This window comes from Rhinoraja longicauda, chromosome 1 (assembly GCF_053455715.1).
Source record: "Rhinoraja longicauda isolate Sanriku21f chromosome 1, sRhiLon1.1, whole genome shotgun sequence".
Lineage (NCBI taxonomy): Eukaryota > Metazoa > Chordata > Chondrichthyes > Rajiformes > Arhynchobatidae > Rhinoraja > Rhinoraja longicauda.
The window spans coordinates 30,594,834-30,615,661 of record NC_135953.1 but is presented as its reverse complement, the minus strand read 5'-3'; the positions used below and the strand labels follow the sequence as shown (position 1 = coordinate 30,615,661).

The 20,828-nt window shown below is 44.6% G+C and overlaps 1 protein-coding gene across 1 annotated transcript in view; it reads left to right on the top strand.

Moving 5' to 3' along the window:
- LOC144608742 (A disintegrin and metalloproteinase with thrombospondin motifs 12-like) overlaps positions 1-20,828 on the top strand; it is a 417,538-nt gene that overhangs the window by 318,077 nt on the left and 78,633 nt on the right. The window contains exons 16-18 of the mRNA XM_078426828.1: positions 10,872-11,013; positions 15,196-15,322; positions 16,653-16,863. Coding sequence (XP_078282954.1) covers positions 10,872-11,013; positions 15,196-15,322; positions 16,653-16,863 — 480 coding nt within the window. The remainder of the gene's footprint in view (positions 1-10,871; positions 11,014-15,195; positions 15,323-16,652; positions 16,864-20,828) is intronic.

Sequence of the window (20,828 nt, the reverse complement as noted above, 5' to 3'; positions counted from 1 at the left end):
CTAGTTCCAGTGATGACCACGGACAGCTAGGGCACAACATGTGTGTAGTGAAATTAATAAACAATATCCAGTAAAAGACTCTGTGTGCAAAGGACGTCTCTTTACATGGTGTCAGAGCGGTAGACTTGCGTCTCCTGTTTATCGGGTTTTTATTTTTAGCATTTGTTCGTCCCAGTTGTGTCCCATCCTTCCACTTTGCCATGGCTCCCTCGTGTTGTCGTCCGGACACGCTTGTTTTTGATGAGGACATAGTGCACCGCTGGACTGTCTTCCAGCGGGACTACGAGCACTATATAGCGATTGCCCATCCTGATGCAACTGCTGCGATAAAAGCTCACCTGCTCCTCAACCTGGCTGGTCCGGAGGCAATGGAACGCTATGCGTCGTTCGAATTCGTCCCTCCGGAGGACCGCAACGACCCGGTATGTCTCATGGCTAAGTTCACTGCCCTGTGCGATATACCCACCAATAACATTATCGAACGTTTCAACTTTTTCTCGCGGCGTCAGACTCCAGGGGAGCACGTTGACGCCTTCATTGCATCCTTAAGACATATGGCTCGGCGGTGCCGCCTTCAAACGATTACACCCGACGAGATGATCAGGGACGTCCTGGTCAACGGTCTCCTAAACTCTAAGCTGCGGGATGAGCTCCTGATGAAGCCTGACCTGTCGCTAACGGACGCCATACATGCCGCACGCATGGCCTCTGCTGTTGGCTCAGTATCTCGGCCGGCGCCCCAGGACATAAATTTCACCGGCCGCCGGCGATTGAATGACCCGCAGACCAGGGTCACCCCCTCCGCGCCCACTATGGTCACCCCTCGCAGATGCCCAAACTGCAACTTCTCGTCACACAGGTATAACGTTTGCCCAGCGCAGGGCAAAACTTGTAATTCCTGCGGGAGGCAGAACCATTTTTCTGCAGCTTGTCGTTCTCGTGGGAGACCTGTCCCTGCTCCTAGAAGGAGTCTAAACAACCTTGCGACCGATGATAGCGCAACCGGTTCCCGGTACCAACATGAGGAACTCCATGGCTCAGATACGACTTCCTCCCATGGAGACTCTATGCTGTTTTCGCTTTTGGGTGCACCTGCATTGATAACGGATCCATCCGTGCATGTTACAGTCAATGGACACTCCTTCCCTGCCAAGGTCGATACTGGGGCTTTTGCAAATGTTATGTCTGTGGGCCTCTTCGAGCAGATAAGCTCGGGGGAGAGGGTTACTCCTGACAACTCCCGCCTCCATGCCTATGGGGGAGGCGTTCTGATTGCCGTGGGAAAGGCAACGGTTATCTGTACTGTTCTGGAGACCTCTCGGCCCCTCACGTTCCTCCTGCTAGCATCCGACAACGTCACCCTGCTGGGCGCCCGTGCATGCCAGGACTTTGGTTTGGTCTCATTCCACCGCGACATCCACCTGGTGCAGGCCCCCATGGACCCCCTGATCGAGTACCCTGACCGATTTGATGACGTCCTGGGGAAGCTGCCCTGTGCCTACAAGATCGTTGTGGACCCGGGGGTCGACCCAGTGGTCAGACCGGCCCACCGTGTGTCTTTTGCCATGAAGGGCCGCGTGGAGTCCACACTACGTGGCATGGTGGACATGGGCATCCTCAAGGAGGTGAGTGCCCCCACCCAGTGGGTCTCCACCATGGTGGTCGCTGCCAAGAAGGACGCGAGCGAGATCAGGATCTGCATCAACCCCAAGGACCTGAACCTGGCTATTAAACGCCCGCACTACCCCATGCGGACGGTGGAGGACGTCGCGGCACAGGTCGGTCCAGCCACAGTTTTCTCGGTCCTGGATGCCAAGAGCTCCTTTTGGCAGATCCCGCTGGATGCACGTTCCTCCTTCCTGACCACCTTCAGCACACCGTTCGGCAGGTTCCGTTTCCTCCGCATGCCTTTTGGGATCAACTCGGCAAGCGAGGTTTTTCAGCGTACGATGGAGCAGCTGTTTGCTGGGTTGCCGTGCGCCATCATTGTGGATGACATCCTGGTGTACGGGAGGGACGTCGCTGAGCATGACCGACACATCCGCCAAGTCCTGGACAAGGCTCGTGAGATCAACCTCAAGCTTAATCGAAGGAAGTGTCGGTTCCGCGTTGAGGAAGTCACCTACGTCGGCCACGTTTTCACGGCGGGGGGCCTGAAGCCAGACCCCGAGAAGACGGCGGCGATCACCAAAATGCCCGCTCCCACTGACGTGCCCGGCCTGCAGCGCTTCCTGGGCATGGTCAACTACTTGGGTAAGTTCATACCCGACCTCAGCGAACTGAGTGCCCCCCTGAGGGAGCTGACCAAGAAGGACAATGCCTGGGTCTGGCTCCCGCACCACCAATCGGCCTTCGTGGCCCTGAGGTCCAGACTCGCACGGACCCCCACTTTGCAGTTCTTCGACCTGAACAGGCCAATCGTCCTCACCTGCGATGCATCTCGGTTCGGCCTTGGTGCTGCCTGCCTGCAGCTCTACGACGACCGACAGCTGCCCGTCTCCTATGCCTCTCGCACAATGACCCCTGCTGAACAGCGCTACGCCCAGATAGAAAAGGAGCTCCTTGCCGTGGTGTTCGCGTGCTCCAAATTCAGAGACTACGTTCTTGGAAAAACTTTCACCATCGAAACTGACCACCAGCCGCTGGTCTCTATTTTAAACAAGCCCATCCACGCAGCCTCGTCCCGCTTGCAGCGAATGATGCTGCAGCTGCAGCGTTTCACATTCAAAATCGTGTACCGCAAAGGCAAGGAGATGTTCGTGGCAGACACTTTGTCCCGTGCCCCACTACCTTCCACTTCCCGCCATCCGTACGAATCGGCTGACCTGATGGTGTTGAACGTCAACATCGTTCCATCTTGGCAGATGCAGTCACTGGTCACACACACTGCCGCTGATCCGAACCTTCAACAGCTTGAGGGCGTCATCCGCCGTGGCTGGCCTGAACGACGGTCTTCCCTGCCGGCTGGTGCCGTGCCCTACTTCCTGGTTCGGGATGAACTGGTGCTGCACGCGGGCGTGGTGGTGAAGGGTCACAAGGTTGTGGTGCCGGCTGCGCTGCGAGATCACTACTTCCAGACTGCCCACAACGGACACCCAGGGGTGGAGGCCACGTTATCCCAGGCCCAAGCACAGTTTTACTGGCCTGGCATGGTCAAGGACATCCGGGACAGGGTCTCCGCCTGCGCTGCCTGCAACAGCCTATTACCTCATCAGCAGCGCCAGCCTCTCCTGCAGCAGCCGGCTCCCGAGTTGCCGTGGATGGCTGTTGCCGCTGATATTTTCGAGTGGCGTGGCAAACACTACCTGGTCCTGGTGGACTCCTACTCCAGCTGGTTCGAGGTGGACCTGCTGCCGTCCCTCACGTCTGCTGCCGTCATCGGGAAGCTTCGCCGCCACTTCTCTACCTTTGGTTCCCCGGCATCCCTCCAGTCCGACAACGGCAGCCAGTTTACCAGCGCGGAGTTTGCTGCTTTCGCCACCCGGTGGAACTTTCGCCACATCACCAGCAGCCCCGAGTACCCGCAAAGCAATGGACTTGCAGAGCGCGCTGTCCGCAGCGCTAAGGAACTGATGGAACGTTGCCGGCTTGACAGTTCGGACTTGTACCTTGCCCTCCTCAACCTCCGCAACATCTCCCGGGACCCCGCGCTCGGTTCCCCTGCCCAGCGCCTCATGTCCCGCACCACTAGACCCCCTATCCCCGTTTCCCAGCAATCCCTGCAACCCACGGCTCGGAGCCCTGCCGCTGTCAGGGAGCGCTTCACTGAAAAGCAGCTCATTCAGAAGCGCTCCTTTGACAAATCGTCCCGTCCCCTTCCACCTCTGTTCGCTGGCCAGGTTGTCCGGATGGAGTCCACCTCCGGTCACCACCGGCTGGCCGTGGTCGTCGGCAATGCTGACTCTCCACGGTCGTACCTGGTCAACTACGAGGGCACCGTGTATCGTCGTACCCGCCAGCACCTGATGCTGGTAAACGAGCCTGCACCGCCTCCCGCGGTCCCGTATTCACCTCCCGTCCAGTCCCCGGTGCCTGATGTGCCTCCTGCTCCGGTACATCCGCAGTCGCCCCAGCCCCCTTCCCCTCCCTCGCCTGCGCGTGTATCGCTTCCCAGTCCTCCTCCTTCCCCTGGTTCCCCAGCCTCTGTACCCGCACCCGTCCATGCTGTTCCTTCGACCGGAGGGGATGGTGCGTTGCGCACCCGCTCTGGGAGAGTGGTCAGGCCGCCTGTCCGGTACGGTGTGTACGAGTAGTCTGTGTTGTGCTGCATTCTATCTGCTCCCTGCTTGTAGTTTGAGCCTAGCGCATGAGCCGTGGTCACTTTTGTTTCCAAGAGGAAGGATGTAGATCAGTGCATGTTCCTTTAACATAGTGACCTCACCACTACTAACCACTCCCCATTGTCTCTTGTATAATTGTAGCTTCCCCACCTCCAGCTCGCTCTCTAGTTCCAGTGATGACCACGGACAGCTAGGGCACAACATGTGTGTAGTGAAATTAATAAACAATATCCAGTAAAAGACTCTGTGTGCAAAGGACGTCTCTTTACACTATATACCCCTTATCCCCTAAATCCATTGGGTTAATAACTTGGTTCCTCTTATTAGTGTAACATTACTATATTAGCGTAACCCTTGATTAGAGATCTTAAGTTTATATAATTAATTAATTCTTTACATTACATATATACTGTATTACAAACCATTTTTTAAGTCCATAATGTCCTTTGCTTTTCTTTCCAATCTGATCGTATTGTTTCAAAATGTTTTTTCAGTTATTTCTCTTCTCCTTATCTGTTCAAGGTTGAAACCAGGGCCTGTCCATTGCATACACATTCCTGACAGATAAGCCTGTCTGGTTAATGTCTAGAGCAGTTCCATCGTCTTAATTACCGCACGGATTCCCAATAGACATTTATTCATCCGCTTTTACTTCTGTTTTTTCTATTTTCTTTACAATTTCTTGTGCGTAATTAAATGCCAAATCCGGGTCCGTGAAGGCGCGTTGAATAGAGTTATAATAAATTTTCATTTTCGCGGGAAACACAACTCCATATCTCACCTCCGATTTACCTTGCAGAATGCTGCTTGCTCTTCTAAAATTATTTCTTTTTTCCAGTATTTCGCGTGGGTAGTCTCTGTAGAATCTGACAATTTCTCCATCAATTGTAAGCCTCTCCCCATGTGGTATCATCTTCATAAGTTTATCCAAACTTGAAATGTCCAAAAATTTCACAATAATCTGTCTTGGGGGAGCATTTAATTCTCTTCTGAAGCGACCTACCCGATGTGCGACATCAATCCTCGGATTTTCCTTCAACTTAAAGACATCTTTGAGTATTTTAGTAACGAGCTCAGTCATTAAAATTCCTAGCTCTTGCCCTTCCTTTACTCCTACAATCCTCAAGTTCTGTCTCCTTGATCTAGCTTCGAAGTGTTGAATTTTGTCTGTCAATTTATTCAATTGTTCGCGATTGACCCCTTGTTCTTCTTTCAGTGTCGATATTTCCCGAGACATCTCACGTATTTCCACCTTCATATCTTCTGTCGACTTATCAACTCCTTCCTTCAATTCATCACATTTCTTCTTATAATCATTATCCATTCTCGCAAATTCCTGAGTTGTCCTCAGATCCAGATCCGACAGCTGTCGCTCCAAAAATTCAAACTGTTCCTTTGATTCAGCACGTGCAGCCTTTGTTTTCTTGGAGAGGTTAACCTCCATTTTAGATAATTTACTCTCCAGTATCTTGTTCATATTAGTAAGCATTTTGGAGAATTCCTTAGTAAGATCTACGGTAAGATCTTTAGTAAGATCAGCTCTTACCGTTTCTTCCCACTGCTTCATCTCTTTCTCCTTTTCTGTCCTTTTCGTCTCTCCTTTTGTAGCCATTTCAGATACTAATAGTTGAGAATCAGACTCTTCATCTGAACTTTCAGTTGCTATTTGGAGGGCTGCCAAATCTTCTTCCAGCCGGAGTCTGATAGTGGATTTCTTAGGTCCCCTTTGATGTTTTAACTTTTTCATCTAAAAAATCCTTTTAAAGCTCAAATTTCTCGACATTATTTGCTGATATTACTCCCACGACACCAACCTGCCGCCGGTGGATGTTTTTAAATCGGTCCCGACTTTAGAAACAGCTTTTAACACGATTTTTAGCAGGAGCTGAGTTCAATGCTGCACCTTCACCACTGCATGGTGCCATGTGGAATCATGCGGTGTAATATCAGCATAAAATTAAAAATTCTGGGTTTGACTGAAAATTGATTAAGAATATTAAAAAACATCGATTGGTTGCGTGGGAGAATCTCCTTTTTGCTTTACTTTCGCACATTTCTTTTTTTTTTTTTTTTTTCTTTTTTTTTTTTTTTTTTTTTTTTTTTTTCACTCTATACTCACTAATTTATTCTTTACTCTTCACTACTTCTTTCTTTCTCATTTCTTTTTAAAAAGGAAGTTGTACAAATAATGTTTTAATAATTCTTGGCACCTGTAAAAAGGAACCATTAAAATGTAATGTGCTTACTTCCAAAGAAAAAAAAAAAAAAAAAAAAAAAAAAAAAAAAAAAAAATAAAAAAAAAGAAACCTGTTAAGATCTACCTTGAAAGACATAATTTCAATCAGCAGTATATATCAAAAGGTGCATACAAAATTGTGGCTGGTTTCAAAATTAAAACTTGTATTGAATGTCTGGAAAAGAAAATGTTGAAGTTACATAATCATCATAATCATACTTTATAGCCAAGTGTGTTTTGTAACATACGAGAAATTTCATTTGCCATACAGTCATACCAATAAAAAGCAACAGAACACACAAAATACATTTTTACATGAACATCCACCACAGTGACTCCTCCACATTCCTCACTGTGATGGAAGGCAAAGAAAAGTTCAACTCTTCTTTGTCCTCCTGCAGTCAGGGGCCTCAAGCCTTCCATTGACGGGGCGATCTTGACTCCCGTTGCCGGTGGTCAAGCCCTCGCGTCGGGGCAATCAAGCTCCTGCATTGGGGGAAATCTCAGCTCCCCCGCGCTGGGCGATCTGACCTGGGTCGTGGCTGGTCAAACCTTTCTGCGTTCTTTGGAGCTTCCCGACATTGGTCTCTACCCGAGACTGCGAGCTCCTCGATGGTGAAGTCCGCAGGCCACGGTTGGAGCGTCGATCCCAGGCAAGGGATCGCAGGCTCCGATGGTAAATCCATGTCCCGCGGTGGGGCTCAAAGTCAGTCTCGAGCAAGGCCGCCAGCTCCATGATGTTAGGCCGCAGAGCGACCGGAGATACGATCCGAAAGACAATCGCATCTCCGGCAAGGTAAGAGATTGAAAAAAGGTTTCCCCGACCCCCCCGGCCACCCCCCACATAAAACAAACCAGAGAACATTAACACAAACTTTTAAAACACACTAAAAATAACAAATAAAAAGATGAAAAGACGGACAGACAGGCTGTTGGCGAGGCTGCCGTCACGGCACCACCCGGTGGAACTTACCTTTCAGAATCCTGAGATCTTTCAAATTATTTGAGAATTAGTTGATGTTGAAGCATAGTTTTCATTGTTGCTTTGACATGAGTAAATTCCTTCTGAAACATTGAAGAGAAACTCATAGCATTTTTCCTTGGTGGGAGTTAAAAAATATTCTTCAAAATTGTTCAACACCCAAAATTGTTTCCGTGCTATAAGACTGTATAGACATTACTGCCAGTTCCAGACCTTAATGCAGGTTTTAAAGTCCACAAGGCATACTTAAACTGTACGCAGTGAGAGTGTTCTGCAGCATTTAACTATTCAAGCACTGGTCAGGAAAAAGGAGGCATGTGTTAGGTGTAGACAGCTGGGATCACGTATATCCCAAGAGGAATACAAGGAATTGTAGAGCATACTTAAGAAGAGAGGTATCACAAAATGCTAGAGTAACTCAGTATGTCAGGCAGCATATCAGGAGAGAAGGAATGTGTGATGTTTCGGGTCTCGACCCGAAACATCACACATTCCTTCTCTCCTGAGATGCTGCCTGACCTGCTGAGTTACTCTAGCATTTTGTGAATAAATACCTTCGATTTGTACCAGCATCTGCAGTTATTTTCCGACATACTTAAGAAGGAAATCAGAAGGGGAAAAAGAGGCCATGAAATAGCTCTGGCAAATAAGACTAAGGAGAATCCAAAGAGGTTTCATAAGCATTTTAAGGGAACTGGAGATAGAATAGGGCCCCTCAAAAACCGAAGTTCTCAACTATTGTGGAGATGGGAAAGATCCTAAATGACTATTCCTCCTCTGTTTTTAATCTGGAGAAAGACAAGGGAACTTCGGAAAGCTATTGGTGATGTCTTGATAGTGTAAGAAGTGATAGTGCATGGCCACATCTTCCCATCCCCTCCCGTTTCTGCGTTCCGCAGAGACTATTCCCTCCGTAACTCCCTGGTCCACTCGTCCCTTCCTACCGAAACCACCCCATCCCCGGGCACTTTCTCCTGCAACCGCAGAAGATGAAACACCTGTCCCTTTACCTCCCCCCTCAACTCCATCCAAAGACCCAAACAGTCTTTCCAGGTGAGACAGAGGTTCACCTGCACCTCCTCCAACCTCATCTATTGTATCCGCTGCTCTAGATGTCAACTTCTTTACATCGGCGAAACCAAACGCAGGCTCGGCGATCGTTTCGCTCAACACCTTCGCTCAGTCCGCCTTAACCAACCTGAACTCCCAGTGGCTGAGCACTTCAACTCCCCCTCCCACTCCCAGTCTGACCTTTCTGTCATGGGCCTCCTCCAGTGACATAGTGAGGCCCACCGGAAATTGGAGGAACAGCACCTCATATTTCGCTTGGGCGGCTTGCAGCCCAGTGGTATGAACATCGACTTCTCCAACTTTAGATAATTCCTCTGTCCTTCACTCCCCCCCCCCCCTTCCCAGTTCTCCCTCTATCTTCCTGTCTCCACCTATATCCTTCCTTTGTCCCGCCCCCCTGACATCAGTCTGAAGAAGGGTCTCGACCCGAAATGTCACCCATTCCTTCTCTCCCGAGATGCTGTCTGACCTGCTGAGTTACTCCAGCATTTTGTGAAATAAATACCTTCGGTGATGTCTTGATGATAGTTTAGCAGTCGAGGTGGTGTTGAATGTCCTAAGATGTATGAAGGTAGATTGATCACTTGGGCCTGATCAAATATATTCAAGGATACCATGGAAAGTTAGAGAAGAATTTGCAGGAGTGCTGGCTGAGATATATGAGTCATCGTTAGACACGAGTTGGATCGCTGATGTGGTGCCTCCATTTAAGAAGGTCTGAGAATAAAGTACATGGATACATGCTTCATGGTAGGAAGGAAAGAATGACGGTGGAAGCTTGTTTCTCAATCTGGAAGCATGTGACGAGTAAAAAGGACACAACTGGCTGGAGAAAAACAGGAAGTCAAGGAGCATGCCTGGAAGACATGGATAGGTGACCTTTCAGGTTGATATCCTCCTTCAGACTAATTGCCTGAATTAGAGGGGGAGGGGGGGGGGAACTGAGAAAAAAAAGTGGAGGGCAGTACAAGACCTGGCAACAGATCGGTAAAAACAGATGAGGGAGATGGGTGGACAAGGTCAAGAGATGAAAAGAAGATGGTGGCACGGTGGCGCAGCGGTAGAGTTGCTGCTTGACAGCACCAGAGACCCGAGTTCGATCAAGATTATGGGTGCTGTCTGTATAGAGTTTGTACATTTACTCTGTGACCACGTGGGTTTGCCCCCTGTGCTTCGGTTTCCTCCCACACTCCAAATACGTACAGGTTTGTAGATTAATTGCCGTTGATAAAAATTATAAATTGTCCCTAGTGTGCAGGATAGTGCTAGTGTACAGGGATTGCTGGTCGGCGCGGACTCGGTGAGCCAAAGGGCCTGTTTCTGCGCTGTATCTCTAAACTACACAAACCTAAACCAACTAAAATAACTAAATTTTATTTTATGTGGCTGTGTGTCTTGTTGCTTTTTACTTAGTATGGCTGTATGGTAACTCAAATTTGACTGTACCTTAATGATACATGACAATATACCTTAATGACAATAAATTGAATCTTGATCTTGAATCTGGAACTCAGACTAAAGGCGAAAGATGAGGAGTACATTGTGAAGCCAGAGGAAGGGATATAAGTGGAAGGGGATGGATGAACAGCAAAGGGATCAAGACACTGGGAGAAAAGGACGTGCATCCAAGTGAGGCCCAGGGAAGAGAAAGGGGGAAAAGGGATGTGTGGGTTGTTACCTATAAATGGAGAATTCAATGTTCAGTGATGGGTTGTATGTGATCCAAGTGAGGTGCAATATCCAATATGAGGTACTGTTCTTCCAATTAGTGTGTGCCCTCATTCTAGCAATGGACAGAAAGGTGGATTTGGGAATGGGAAGGGGGATCTTACTGCAGAGAAGTGACACATATCAATTTTGCTGATTCAGATGAACCTGAATATATCTGAGAGTGTCAATTTCAGCCATGGAAATGATATATGGAGTAGATCCATATATTATACAGTCAATGAAGGAGAAAACCCTGAAACTGCAGATGATGAAAATCTGAATTAAAAACAGAAAACAATGGAAATGCTCTGTAAGTCAGACAGCATTTGAGTAATAGCGTTAAGGTGTCAAGTTGAAGACCCTTTATCAGAATTGAGAACTTGTTTTCTCTGTTATCTAGTTCTGATGGAGCATCTTTGACGCAAAACATTAACTTTGTTTCTCGTTCTGAAGTTGCAGCCTGAGTGTTTCAGCATTTTCTGCTTTTTTTCCCTCATGTGCGAAACATGCTCAATGTTACAAAGTGAATGTTTGATTTCTCATTGGAACTTCTGACTTAACGTCCTTCTAACATTGGAATTCCAAAATCTAGCTACTGTTTCAAGAGACAAACCCAGGAATCCGATATGAATACACAATTAAGAAAGATACAGAAGAAGAGAACAGAATTGGACAGCCAGAGTTCTTCTGGAAATACGGAGCTTGGACAGAATGTAGTGCACCATGTGGACAAGGTAATGCACCAACAAGTGATTCTCTGATAGGGACCAGAAATATTCATAGGTTGAACACTTATTTGTTCAATTTTTCTCTCAAAGCCATATTTCCCTGTGGAAACATGACTCCAATTACATCCCCACCTCTTCAATAACCCACTCCTCTCATTTCTACTTGTATCTCCACGATGCCCATTGTTCACAACTGCCTGGGTAACTAGTCTCTGGGAAGGGGATTGTCACTCTGCAAACTAGTCACATGAAGAGAAGTGACACCAGAGATAAATAAACTGCAAATGCTAGAGTTTTGGAGATCTCCTGGGTGCTAACCATATTAACTCCCCTTCCCATTCCCAGACCGATCCTTCTATCTTTGGTCTCCTCCTTTGTCAGAGTGAGGCCACAAAGAAAACTGGAGGAAAAGCACTTCATGTTGCACTTGAGTAGCTCACAACCCAATGGTATGAACATTGAATTCGCTAATTTCAAATAATATACCCCACCCATCTCTCTTCCCTGTGTGTCCCTCTCCCACTCCAGTGCACAACTCTTTCCCTCAAACCTGGTGCACATCATTTCTCCTACACTCACCCACCCTGCAACCCCCCTCCCCCATCACCTTGCCCCTTTTCCCTCTGCACATCCAGTTGCCCTACCTGATTCCCTCATTTCCATTATATCTCACTTTCTCCACTTACCCCCGTCCCCTTCCACCCATTTCCCTCCCTCTGGCTTTACATTTCACTCCTCTCCATTTCACTCCTCTTTATCTAACATGTTTTAATCTCCTTTGTCACTTACTCCACCCATCTGTCAAATTAACCTCCCTAACCTGCGTCTACATCATTTGCCAGACTCTGTTCCATCCCCGACCTTTCCTCTCCAGCTTTCTTCCCCCTACTACAATCAGTCTGAAGAAGAGTCCGAAACCGAAACACCCTCCTCGGATTGTGCCTGACCCACTGAGTTCTCCATTTCATAGGTTATTAAGAATCAACTGTTTTCAATTATTTATTTCAGATGTCATAGATTACCAAATAATTCCATCAAATATATTCCTATTGAGTGCAAATAAAAAGTGAATGAAATGTTATATTGTCACCAAAGCTCATTGGGTCTAAATGAAGGGAATTATTTCATATCAGCAATGTGTAAGTACATTGACAGCATAGGGTTTTAGGGACATGGATAAAATATACGTAGAAACCCTTGCTACTACCCCACCATTCAGCACTGTTCTCATCTTTAACTTTGTTTATCAGCCTATTTTCCCTGAATTTTGATACCAACATCTTATCGAAACGTATAAGATTATTAAGGGGTTGGACACTTTAGAGGCAGGAAACATGTTCCCAATGTTGGGGGAGCCAAAACAAGGGGCCACAGTTTAAGAATAAGGGGTAGGCCATTTAGAACTGAGATGAGGAAAAACTTTTTCAGTCAGAGAGTTGTGAATCTGTGGAATTCTCTGCCTCAGAAGGCAGTGGAGGCCAATTCTCTGAATGCATTCAAGAGAGAGCTGGATAGAGCTCTTAAGGATAGCAGAGTCAGGGGGTATGGGGAGAAGGCAGGAACGGGGTACTGATTGAGAATTATCAGCCATGATCACATTGAATGGCGGTGCTGGCTCGAAGAGCCGAATGGCCTAGTCCTGCACCTATTGTCTATTGTCTATTCATCTCTTATCTTGAAAATCTGCCACTAGTTGGAAAAAGTTATTCCAGATTTCCACTACCATTTGACTTTTTTTTCTCAGCACAAATATTATGATGCCCTCTTGTGCTAGATTGTCCCATTGACAAAATAATCTCCCCCCACTTAGTCAAATCACATCAGCAGCATTTCTGAAGACGGAATTTTCTGCCTGCAATTTTAATTCCCTCGTCATTGATGATCTCTATCCCACAGAGTATTTTCAGCATGTTCTGTTTTATTTATACTTCTAGCATCCACAACATTTTGCCTCAGTGAATCATTTCTTATTTTCATTTTTATTTGATTATGCTTTAATCCTTTTGAACGCAAGGGAAATCAAACCGTTTCTTTAACCTGACTCTAAATTTAATCTTTTAAGCACGAGATAATTCAAATAAAACTGTAATATATCACTTCCAATACCAGTATATGAGGTGAAGTATCATTCCATTGGAGTCTGAAATCTCTACAATTGAAAAGTTATTCTCATGCCATTAAAATAATATTTTGTCTTTTTCAGTATCAAAGTGCATAACTTCACATTTCCTGACACTGAATGTGTCCATAGATGTTACTACTCAGTCTGTCAAAGTCCCTTTGTAATGTTCAGTTCCCAAGTACATAACTGAAATTGGCAGAATTCAAATTGTATTTTTATTAATTTCAGCAGATAATATTGACACTTAGTTTCAGAGATTTATTTTGCGTTTTATTGATTTGTATTTGTAGCATAAGATTAGAGGTAAAGGCAGTAATTTTTCATGATTATATGTCAGTAAAAGCATTGTATATATTAATTTATTACCATATTAAAAGCAGATGTGGGTCAATAACTAATATAAATCTTGCCTCCTTTAAATGATGGTGTTCATTTTGTTGGCCCATTCAGAAGCCTGATAGCAGAGGGGAAGAAGCTGATCCTAAGTCTGAAGTTGCACACTTTCAACCTATCTTCTGCCCAAAGGGAGCAGGGAGAAGAAGGAATGACCGGGTTGAGAAAGATCTTTGATTATGTTGGCGCTTTTCCAAGGCAACAGTGCAGTGTAAATGGAGTAAATGCTGGGGAATCTGGTCTATGTGATGGACTGGGATGCATCTGCAACTCCCGGTGATTTCTTGCGGTCTTGGGCTGATTTGTTCCAAAATCAAGATGTCATGCAACCCGACAGTATGCTTCCTACGATACATCTGTAGAAGTTTGTAAGAGTGATAGGAGACATTCCAAAGTTCCGCTGTCTCTCTGTACCTTTGCAGTCTGTTGACTCTCTGGACCTTTGCAATCTGCTCTCCCTAATTGTTAGAAAACACAAAGGAAACATTCCATGTCTTTAAGATCACCACAATGAATGTCCTTCTGTGTGTTTCATCAACACTTGTCTGCTACTGCATTTAAATAGTTGAGCTACGACCTTCCACCAGGTAATACAAATAACAGTCAATAAGGATGAAGAGATAAAACAGGATCTACGGGGTATGGGATCCGATACAGGACTGAAGCAGGTGAGAGGCTGGAAGTCGGTAAGGAAGCTGATGATGCAAGTTCAGTGGACAGGGTAGGCAGAACCATGGCGGAGAGCGGGGAAGTATTGTTGAATTAAATTGCATTTATTTCAACCAAGAGGCAAGACGAGAAAGACAGATCAACCCGGGGCTTATTTAGGTACATGTAACTGGGACGTTGTAGCCGTTACCGAAACATAGCCAAAAGAGGGTGGGACTGGTGTTTTAATGTTACCGGGTATAATGCTACAGGCGAGATAGAAGCAACGGTTAAAAAGGAGGATGCAAGACTGCTGAGAGGAAGGAAGCCTGGATGTTGAGAGAAATTGCGGGTCTGGTCAGGAAAGAGAAGCACGCATTGTCAAGTCCAGGCAGCTGGGATCAAGTTTAAGTTTAGATTTATTATTGTCACCTGTACCCTGGTATAATTAAAAGCTTTGTGTTACATGCTATCCAAACAAATCAGATGTGCCATGCATGAATACAGTTAAGTTTGCCATGACACTAAAGTGGTATCATAGATAGCAAAAATGGTTAACAAATATTACAGTGGGATCTTTAATAGGAACCAGAGGGGCAAATTTTTAATACAAAGGGTAGTGAGTATATGGAACGAGCTGCACAGGAGGTAGTTAAGGCAGGTACTATAACAACATTTAAAAAAAATTTGGACATGTATGTGAATAGGAAGGATTTAGGGATATTGGCCAAACACGAGAAAATGGGACTAGGATAGGGCATCTTGGTCGTCATGGACAAGTTTGGTCGAAGGACCTGTTTCCTCACTGTATGGTTCTATGACTCTAAAACACTTGGGAAATTCAAAACGCCATAATGCAAACCAGTGTGCCTATAACATTGCTTCTAGAAAAAATTGATCATTTAGATTCAAAATTGTAAAATGTCAGTTGCTTGTTCAGTAGTTTCCCCGAAGAGCATAATTGAAGTCCTTGGATTTGGTGCAGCACTCCAGAAATTAATGCAAAATACTTCTTAAAATCTCAGGAGTTCAACGCCAAATTGTTCGATGTGTGGAAAAGACACCCAGAGTTGTGGAAGACAGGTTCTGCAATGCAAGGACTCGTCCTGATGACAAACAACAAAAATGCAACAAAATGGATTGCCCTTCCAGGTAATTACTGTTTTATTACTGATTTATTCTGAACTGAACTGAATATGTTGTACAGAAGCTGTGTGCATATACACTTGCATATAAGAGGTACAAAACAGAACTGTCCAGATGAATTTGCCAATTTAGTGGTGTATTTGAAGGTGGTATGATCATCTGGGACTCATTCCATTAAATAAAGAATGTCTCCTAAATTCCTTCTCCGCATGGACTCCCCTTGCTGATCTTCTACCCTCTTTGGACCTTTTTATTTCCAATTCCTGGTGTGACATCAACCATCTTGACTTCTCCACTCCCCTAACCCACTCCAATCTCAATTCCTCTGGAGGTTTGGAGGGATATGGACCAAGCGCAGGCAAGTGGGACTAGTGTGGCTGGGACATTGTTGACTGGTATGGGCAAGTTGGGCCGAAGGGCCTGTTTCCACACTGTATCAGCCTTTGACTCTATGACGCCACCTCCAACCTTATAGTCTCCCTGCCCCATACTGCTATTTTTGTCTCTTACCAAAATCCACAAACAGGACTGCCCTGACAGACCCATTGCTTCTGGCTGCTCCAACCCCACAACATAGAAGATGGACACGAAAGAAGAAGACTGAACTCTTCTCCAGAAACCCCAATTCTATTTTGTCTATTCCATTCAGACCTACATCCAAGACATCTCACACACTATTCAATACTTCCATAGCTTTCAAGTCCCCATCGCCTCTCCTTTACCTTGGACTTCCAATCCCTTTACACCTCTCGTTCCCACCACAAAGTTCTCAGGCCCTCTCGATTTTCCTTAAGTGAAAACTCAATCAGTTTCCCTACACCAAAACACTCCTCCGCCTGGCGGAACTTGTCCTCCTATCGATTCTCAGTAGTAATGTTATGCTACAACATTCCTATCGTATATTTGTGACTAATTTTGGATTAGGTCAACTACCCATTATATGGCAGATCTTTGAAAAGGCCACAGGGAATATTCCCACTTTAAGCAAAAATTCCAAGCTGAGGTTCAAATTCAAAACCAGTTTAGAACAAACCATATCTCAACATAATTGAAGATGTGGAATTCTTTGCCACAGAAGGCTATGGGGTCCAAGTCATTGGATATTTTTACGGCAGAGATAGATTCTTGATTGGTACGGGTGTAATGGGTTATGGGGAGAAGGCAGGAGAATGGGGTTCGGAGGGAAAGATAGATCAGCCATGATTGAATGGTGGAGTAGCCGTGATGGGCTGAATGGCCTTATTCTGCTCCTATCACTTATGACCTTATGAACACTGATAAACTGGATCTTTGAACTTTGGTGAAAGGTCTTTTTTCACCTTCTCAATTTTTACAGGTGGTGGACTGGTGAGTGGCAGGAATGCTCAGCATCATGTGGCAATGCTGGGATCAAGAAACGCACAGTTCTCTGCATTCGTACCGTGGGAACAGACGAGCAGGCACTTCCCAATTCAGAATGTAAACAACTTCTGAAATCAAGGACTCAAATGCCATGCAACAGAGATATTCCTTGTCCTTCAAATTGGACTGTGGGCAATTGGAGTGAAGTAAGGCATAATTATCTGTTGTTTATATGTGCATTTGTTATAGACTAAGGGTAAAATGAATTATAATAAAATGATCTATTTGTATACACTATTACTTAAATGTATCTAAAAATGGTGTTACACAACACGAAACAAAACAAGCTTTTTCACTGTACAAATGCTAAATCGAATTATTTTTGATATGCTTTAGTATGTGCTACAAAAGATTCAGGCAAAATGCACTTGAATGGCTGACATTTGTCATTCAATGGCGTCTGTAGCATTCAATGAGCAAGTCATACAAGGAAATGAAACTTCAAGTTATCATTTCATTATAATGATAAGCCCTCCATTAATTTACAATGCTTGTATGTATTTCATGTGAAAATCCATCATTTGCCTTCCAGAGATTATCCCAACAAAGACCTCCACAATACTTTTCAGTGTACTGCCATTTAAATGATCTGTTCCCACGAGATAACATGTTTGTGCTGCTCTGATGAAAAGTCATTCCTGTTCATTGTTTCACCACATGTAAATCCTTTCTCTATTAGCAAACCACGTTACAGAAACAATCTGTATCTGAACTTGTGTCTACCAGTGTCAGATGTAATGACCACTTGCCTTCATTTTGGTAGTTTGTTGTTTCGATAAAGCACAAGGGAATGATGATGGTGATGGAGAATGAATGGAGATACTTACAAATCTGCAACTTGTAATTCACAAGAGCTTGCACTCGGTGTTAATGGTTCCAGCCCCACAGCTGACCATGATTCCTCAAATGTGGCTGTGAAGAAGGGTCTCGACTTGAAACGTCACCTATTCCTTCTCTCCTGAGATGCTGCCTGACCTGTTACTCCAGCATTTTGTGAATGATTCCTCAAATGACTTCTCCAGTTTTACCCAATACATTTTTTGTTCTTGGAGTAAGATGATGCAACCATGTGCATCCCCTGCTGGCTAGCTTTTGCTACCTCTGGTAATATGCCATCTTAACCTGAAAAAGAGATAGAATTGGATTAATGAGTACAATGCTATGTGGATAGGTGATATCTTCTCAGAGTGAAAGGGCAGGCAATGTGAACGGACTGTGAGATGTGTTTTATTGCTGAGTATGTGAGAACTTGGTGGTCGGTATAAAGGTTTGCCCAGGTCCTCATTAATAGCCAGTGTGTGAGTAAGGTAAATGATAGATGGTGGTTGTACTGCATTGTGCAGTGACTGAGCTGCAGATGCTGGTTTACTCAAAAAGAACTGGTGATTTGTACGGGGGTCAGGGATGGGGAGAAGGCAGGAGAATGGGGTTAAGAGGGAAAGATAGATCAACAATGATTGTATGGCGGAGTAGACATGATGGACTAAATGGCCTAATTCTGCTTTTATCACTTATGAACTTATGACAAGTGCTGAAATTATTCAGCGGGTCAGGCAGCATCTCTGGAGAACATGGATAAGTGATGCTTTGGATCGGACCCTTCCTCAAAAGGTTTCCCAACCCGAAACATCACCTATTCATGTATTCCAGAGATGCTGCTTGACCCGCTGAGTTACTATAGCACTGTGTCTTTCTGTATAAATTTCTGTTGGATGCTCAGTCTCTAATAAAACGACCTTGTTTTCAGGTGGAAATAATAGTTGAAAGAAGTTGGTATTGGTCAGGGTTGTGTTCTGGACAATTCTGTGCTCCATACTTAAAGAAAAAAAACCTTTTGGAATCAATTATTATCGTGTTAACAGTTTCGGACCAGTGAAGAGTTCTGGTCCAATTTATTCATGACGCGGGTGTGAAAGGTTATGGGGAGAAGGCAGGAGAATGGGGTTAGGAGGGAGAGATGGATCAGCCAGGATTGAATGGCGGAGTAGACATGATGGGCCAAATGGCTTAATTCTACTCTTATCATTTATGATGTTGTGGTCTACTTCAGGAGATGAGTACTGTTCTCGTAATAACAGAACAAGTTAAGAGATTATATAAGATTAAGATAAATTTTCTTGGAGCAGATGGAGAAAAGGTTTCTTCCTCCAGCAGGTGGATGAAAAATGAGATCAATTATAAAGAATAAATAATTTGGAACTGATGATTTTTTTTTAAAGCTCAGAATTGATGGAATCCGGAACATTCTTGAAAAAGACATGGATAAGGGTCGATCAACAAATATTAGATGAAGGTTAGGCAGTACTTGAGGATTAGGGAATTACAGAGATATGGGACGTGCTAGCAGGCAAAACATTTTTTTTAAAAAGGTCTGGTGCTGGAGATTAGGCTGGAAGGTCTTTTCTGTCTTGCATTTTGCTGATTCTAAATCGCAAATACCAGTTTTGGGATTATTGGCTGGACAGATAATGTATCAAAAGAGAGCAGCCGCTCCAAAATTTCACAAGACAAGGTGGGGATGGAAAGTTTTATCTTAATAGAAATTTTAAATAGGTTTTACATGGGTGGCACTGTTACAGAGCTGGTAGATCTGCAGCCTCACAGCGCAAGAGACTCGGTTTCGATCCTGACCTTGGGTGCTGACCTGTGTTGAGTTTGCACTTTCTCCCTGTGACTGTGTGGGGTTTCCTTCAGCTGCTCCGGTTTCATGGATGCATGAGTAGGCCATTCGGCCCTTCGAGCAAGCACCGCCATTCAATATGATCATGGCTGATCATCTAAAATCAGTACCCCATTCTTGCTTTTTCCCCATATCCCCTGATTCCGTTAGCCCTAAGAGCTAAATCTTATTCTCTCCAGAAAACATCCAGTAAATTGGCCTTCTCTGCCTTCTGTGGCAGAGAATTCCACAGATTCACAACTCTCTGGGTGAAAAAGTTTTTCCTCATCTCAGACCATTTCCTTCCATCTTGCAAAGATGTGCAAGTTTGTAGGTTACTTGGCTACTGTAAAGTTCCCCTAGTGTACAGGGATAAATAAGAAAGTGGGATAACATAGAACTAGTGTGAACAGGTGAATGATGGTCGGCAGAGACTCAATGAGTCAAAGGGCCTGTTTGCATGCTGTATCGTTTTAAAAAGAGCTCATCAGAAAAATAAATGGATTTTACTGTAGTATTTTTTACAGATAGTAGATACTCCAACAACAGAGAGGAGGTAACAAGGGATTGAATATTTAAGTTTAAGGACTGGGTGATAAAACGGACTCTGCAATACAGTGGAAAAACGACAGCAGGTAGTTTACTCTAAGACAAAATTAGTATTTGTTAAAGCAGCAGTAAAATCTAATATGTTTAGGTACTGGGCCTGAGCTATAAACAAACAAAAGTTTAGGTTAGTTTTGTTTAGTTTGGAGATACAGCAGGGGAACAAGCCCTTAGTTCACACTGATTATTGATCACCTATTTACACCAGTACTACATGATCCCACATGAATGCGCTACTCCCACTGTGCTCAGTTTGAATATTTGGCATTGCATAAAATTAAAGATGTAGGCAAAAATTATTTATAAATTACACTGTACCATTAAAAGCTTCTTATCTATTCTCACAGAAAAATATAAGAAGTAACCAAGTCTAAATTATACCTGGTTTAAGTAATTCCATTTCTTTGGTTTCATGACATTCCAAGTAATTCCATGACATTTATAAGAAATAAAAAGCAAAATACAAACACAGCTTCATTGACTTGACTGCTTGATTCAGGCAACCCTTTGGTGAAATTATATATTACCCATTCACATTATAGAAGACTAATTACTGCAGGACTCAGAATCCTGAACATCCTAATCCATGTTCCGAAGTTAGTAGTTAGAAATAGCTTGCTTTCCGCAGCAGTAAGAAATGGCTTGTGTCAATATTCTTCTGAAAATAATGCAATTACGGAGCTGTTCGAGAATGATTGACCAACCATCAGTCTCAAATCCTCCTCTGCACAGGAAAATAACATAAGTGGCCCATAAGAATGACACCTAATTTAATCATCTACACCAGACTTGAGAGGAAATTGGGATGGACATGTTCTGTCTGTGGAACCAGTGGCTTACTGTTCA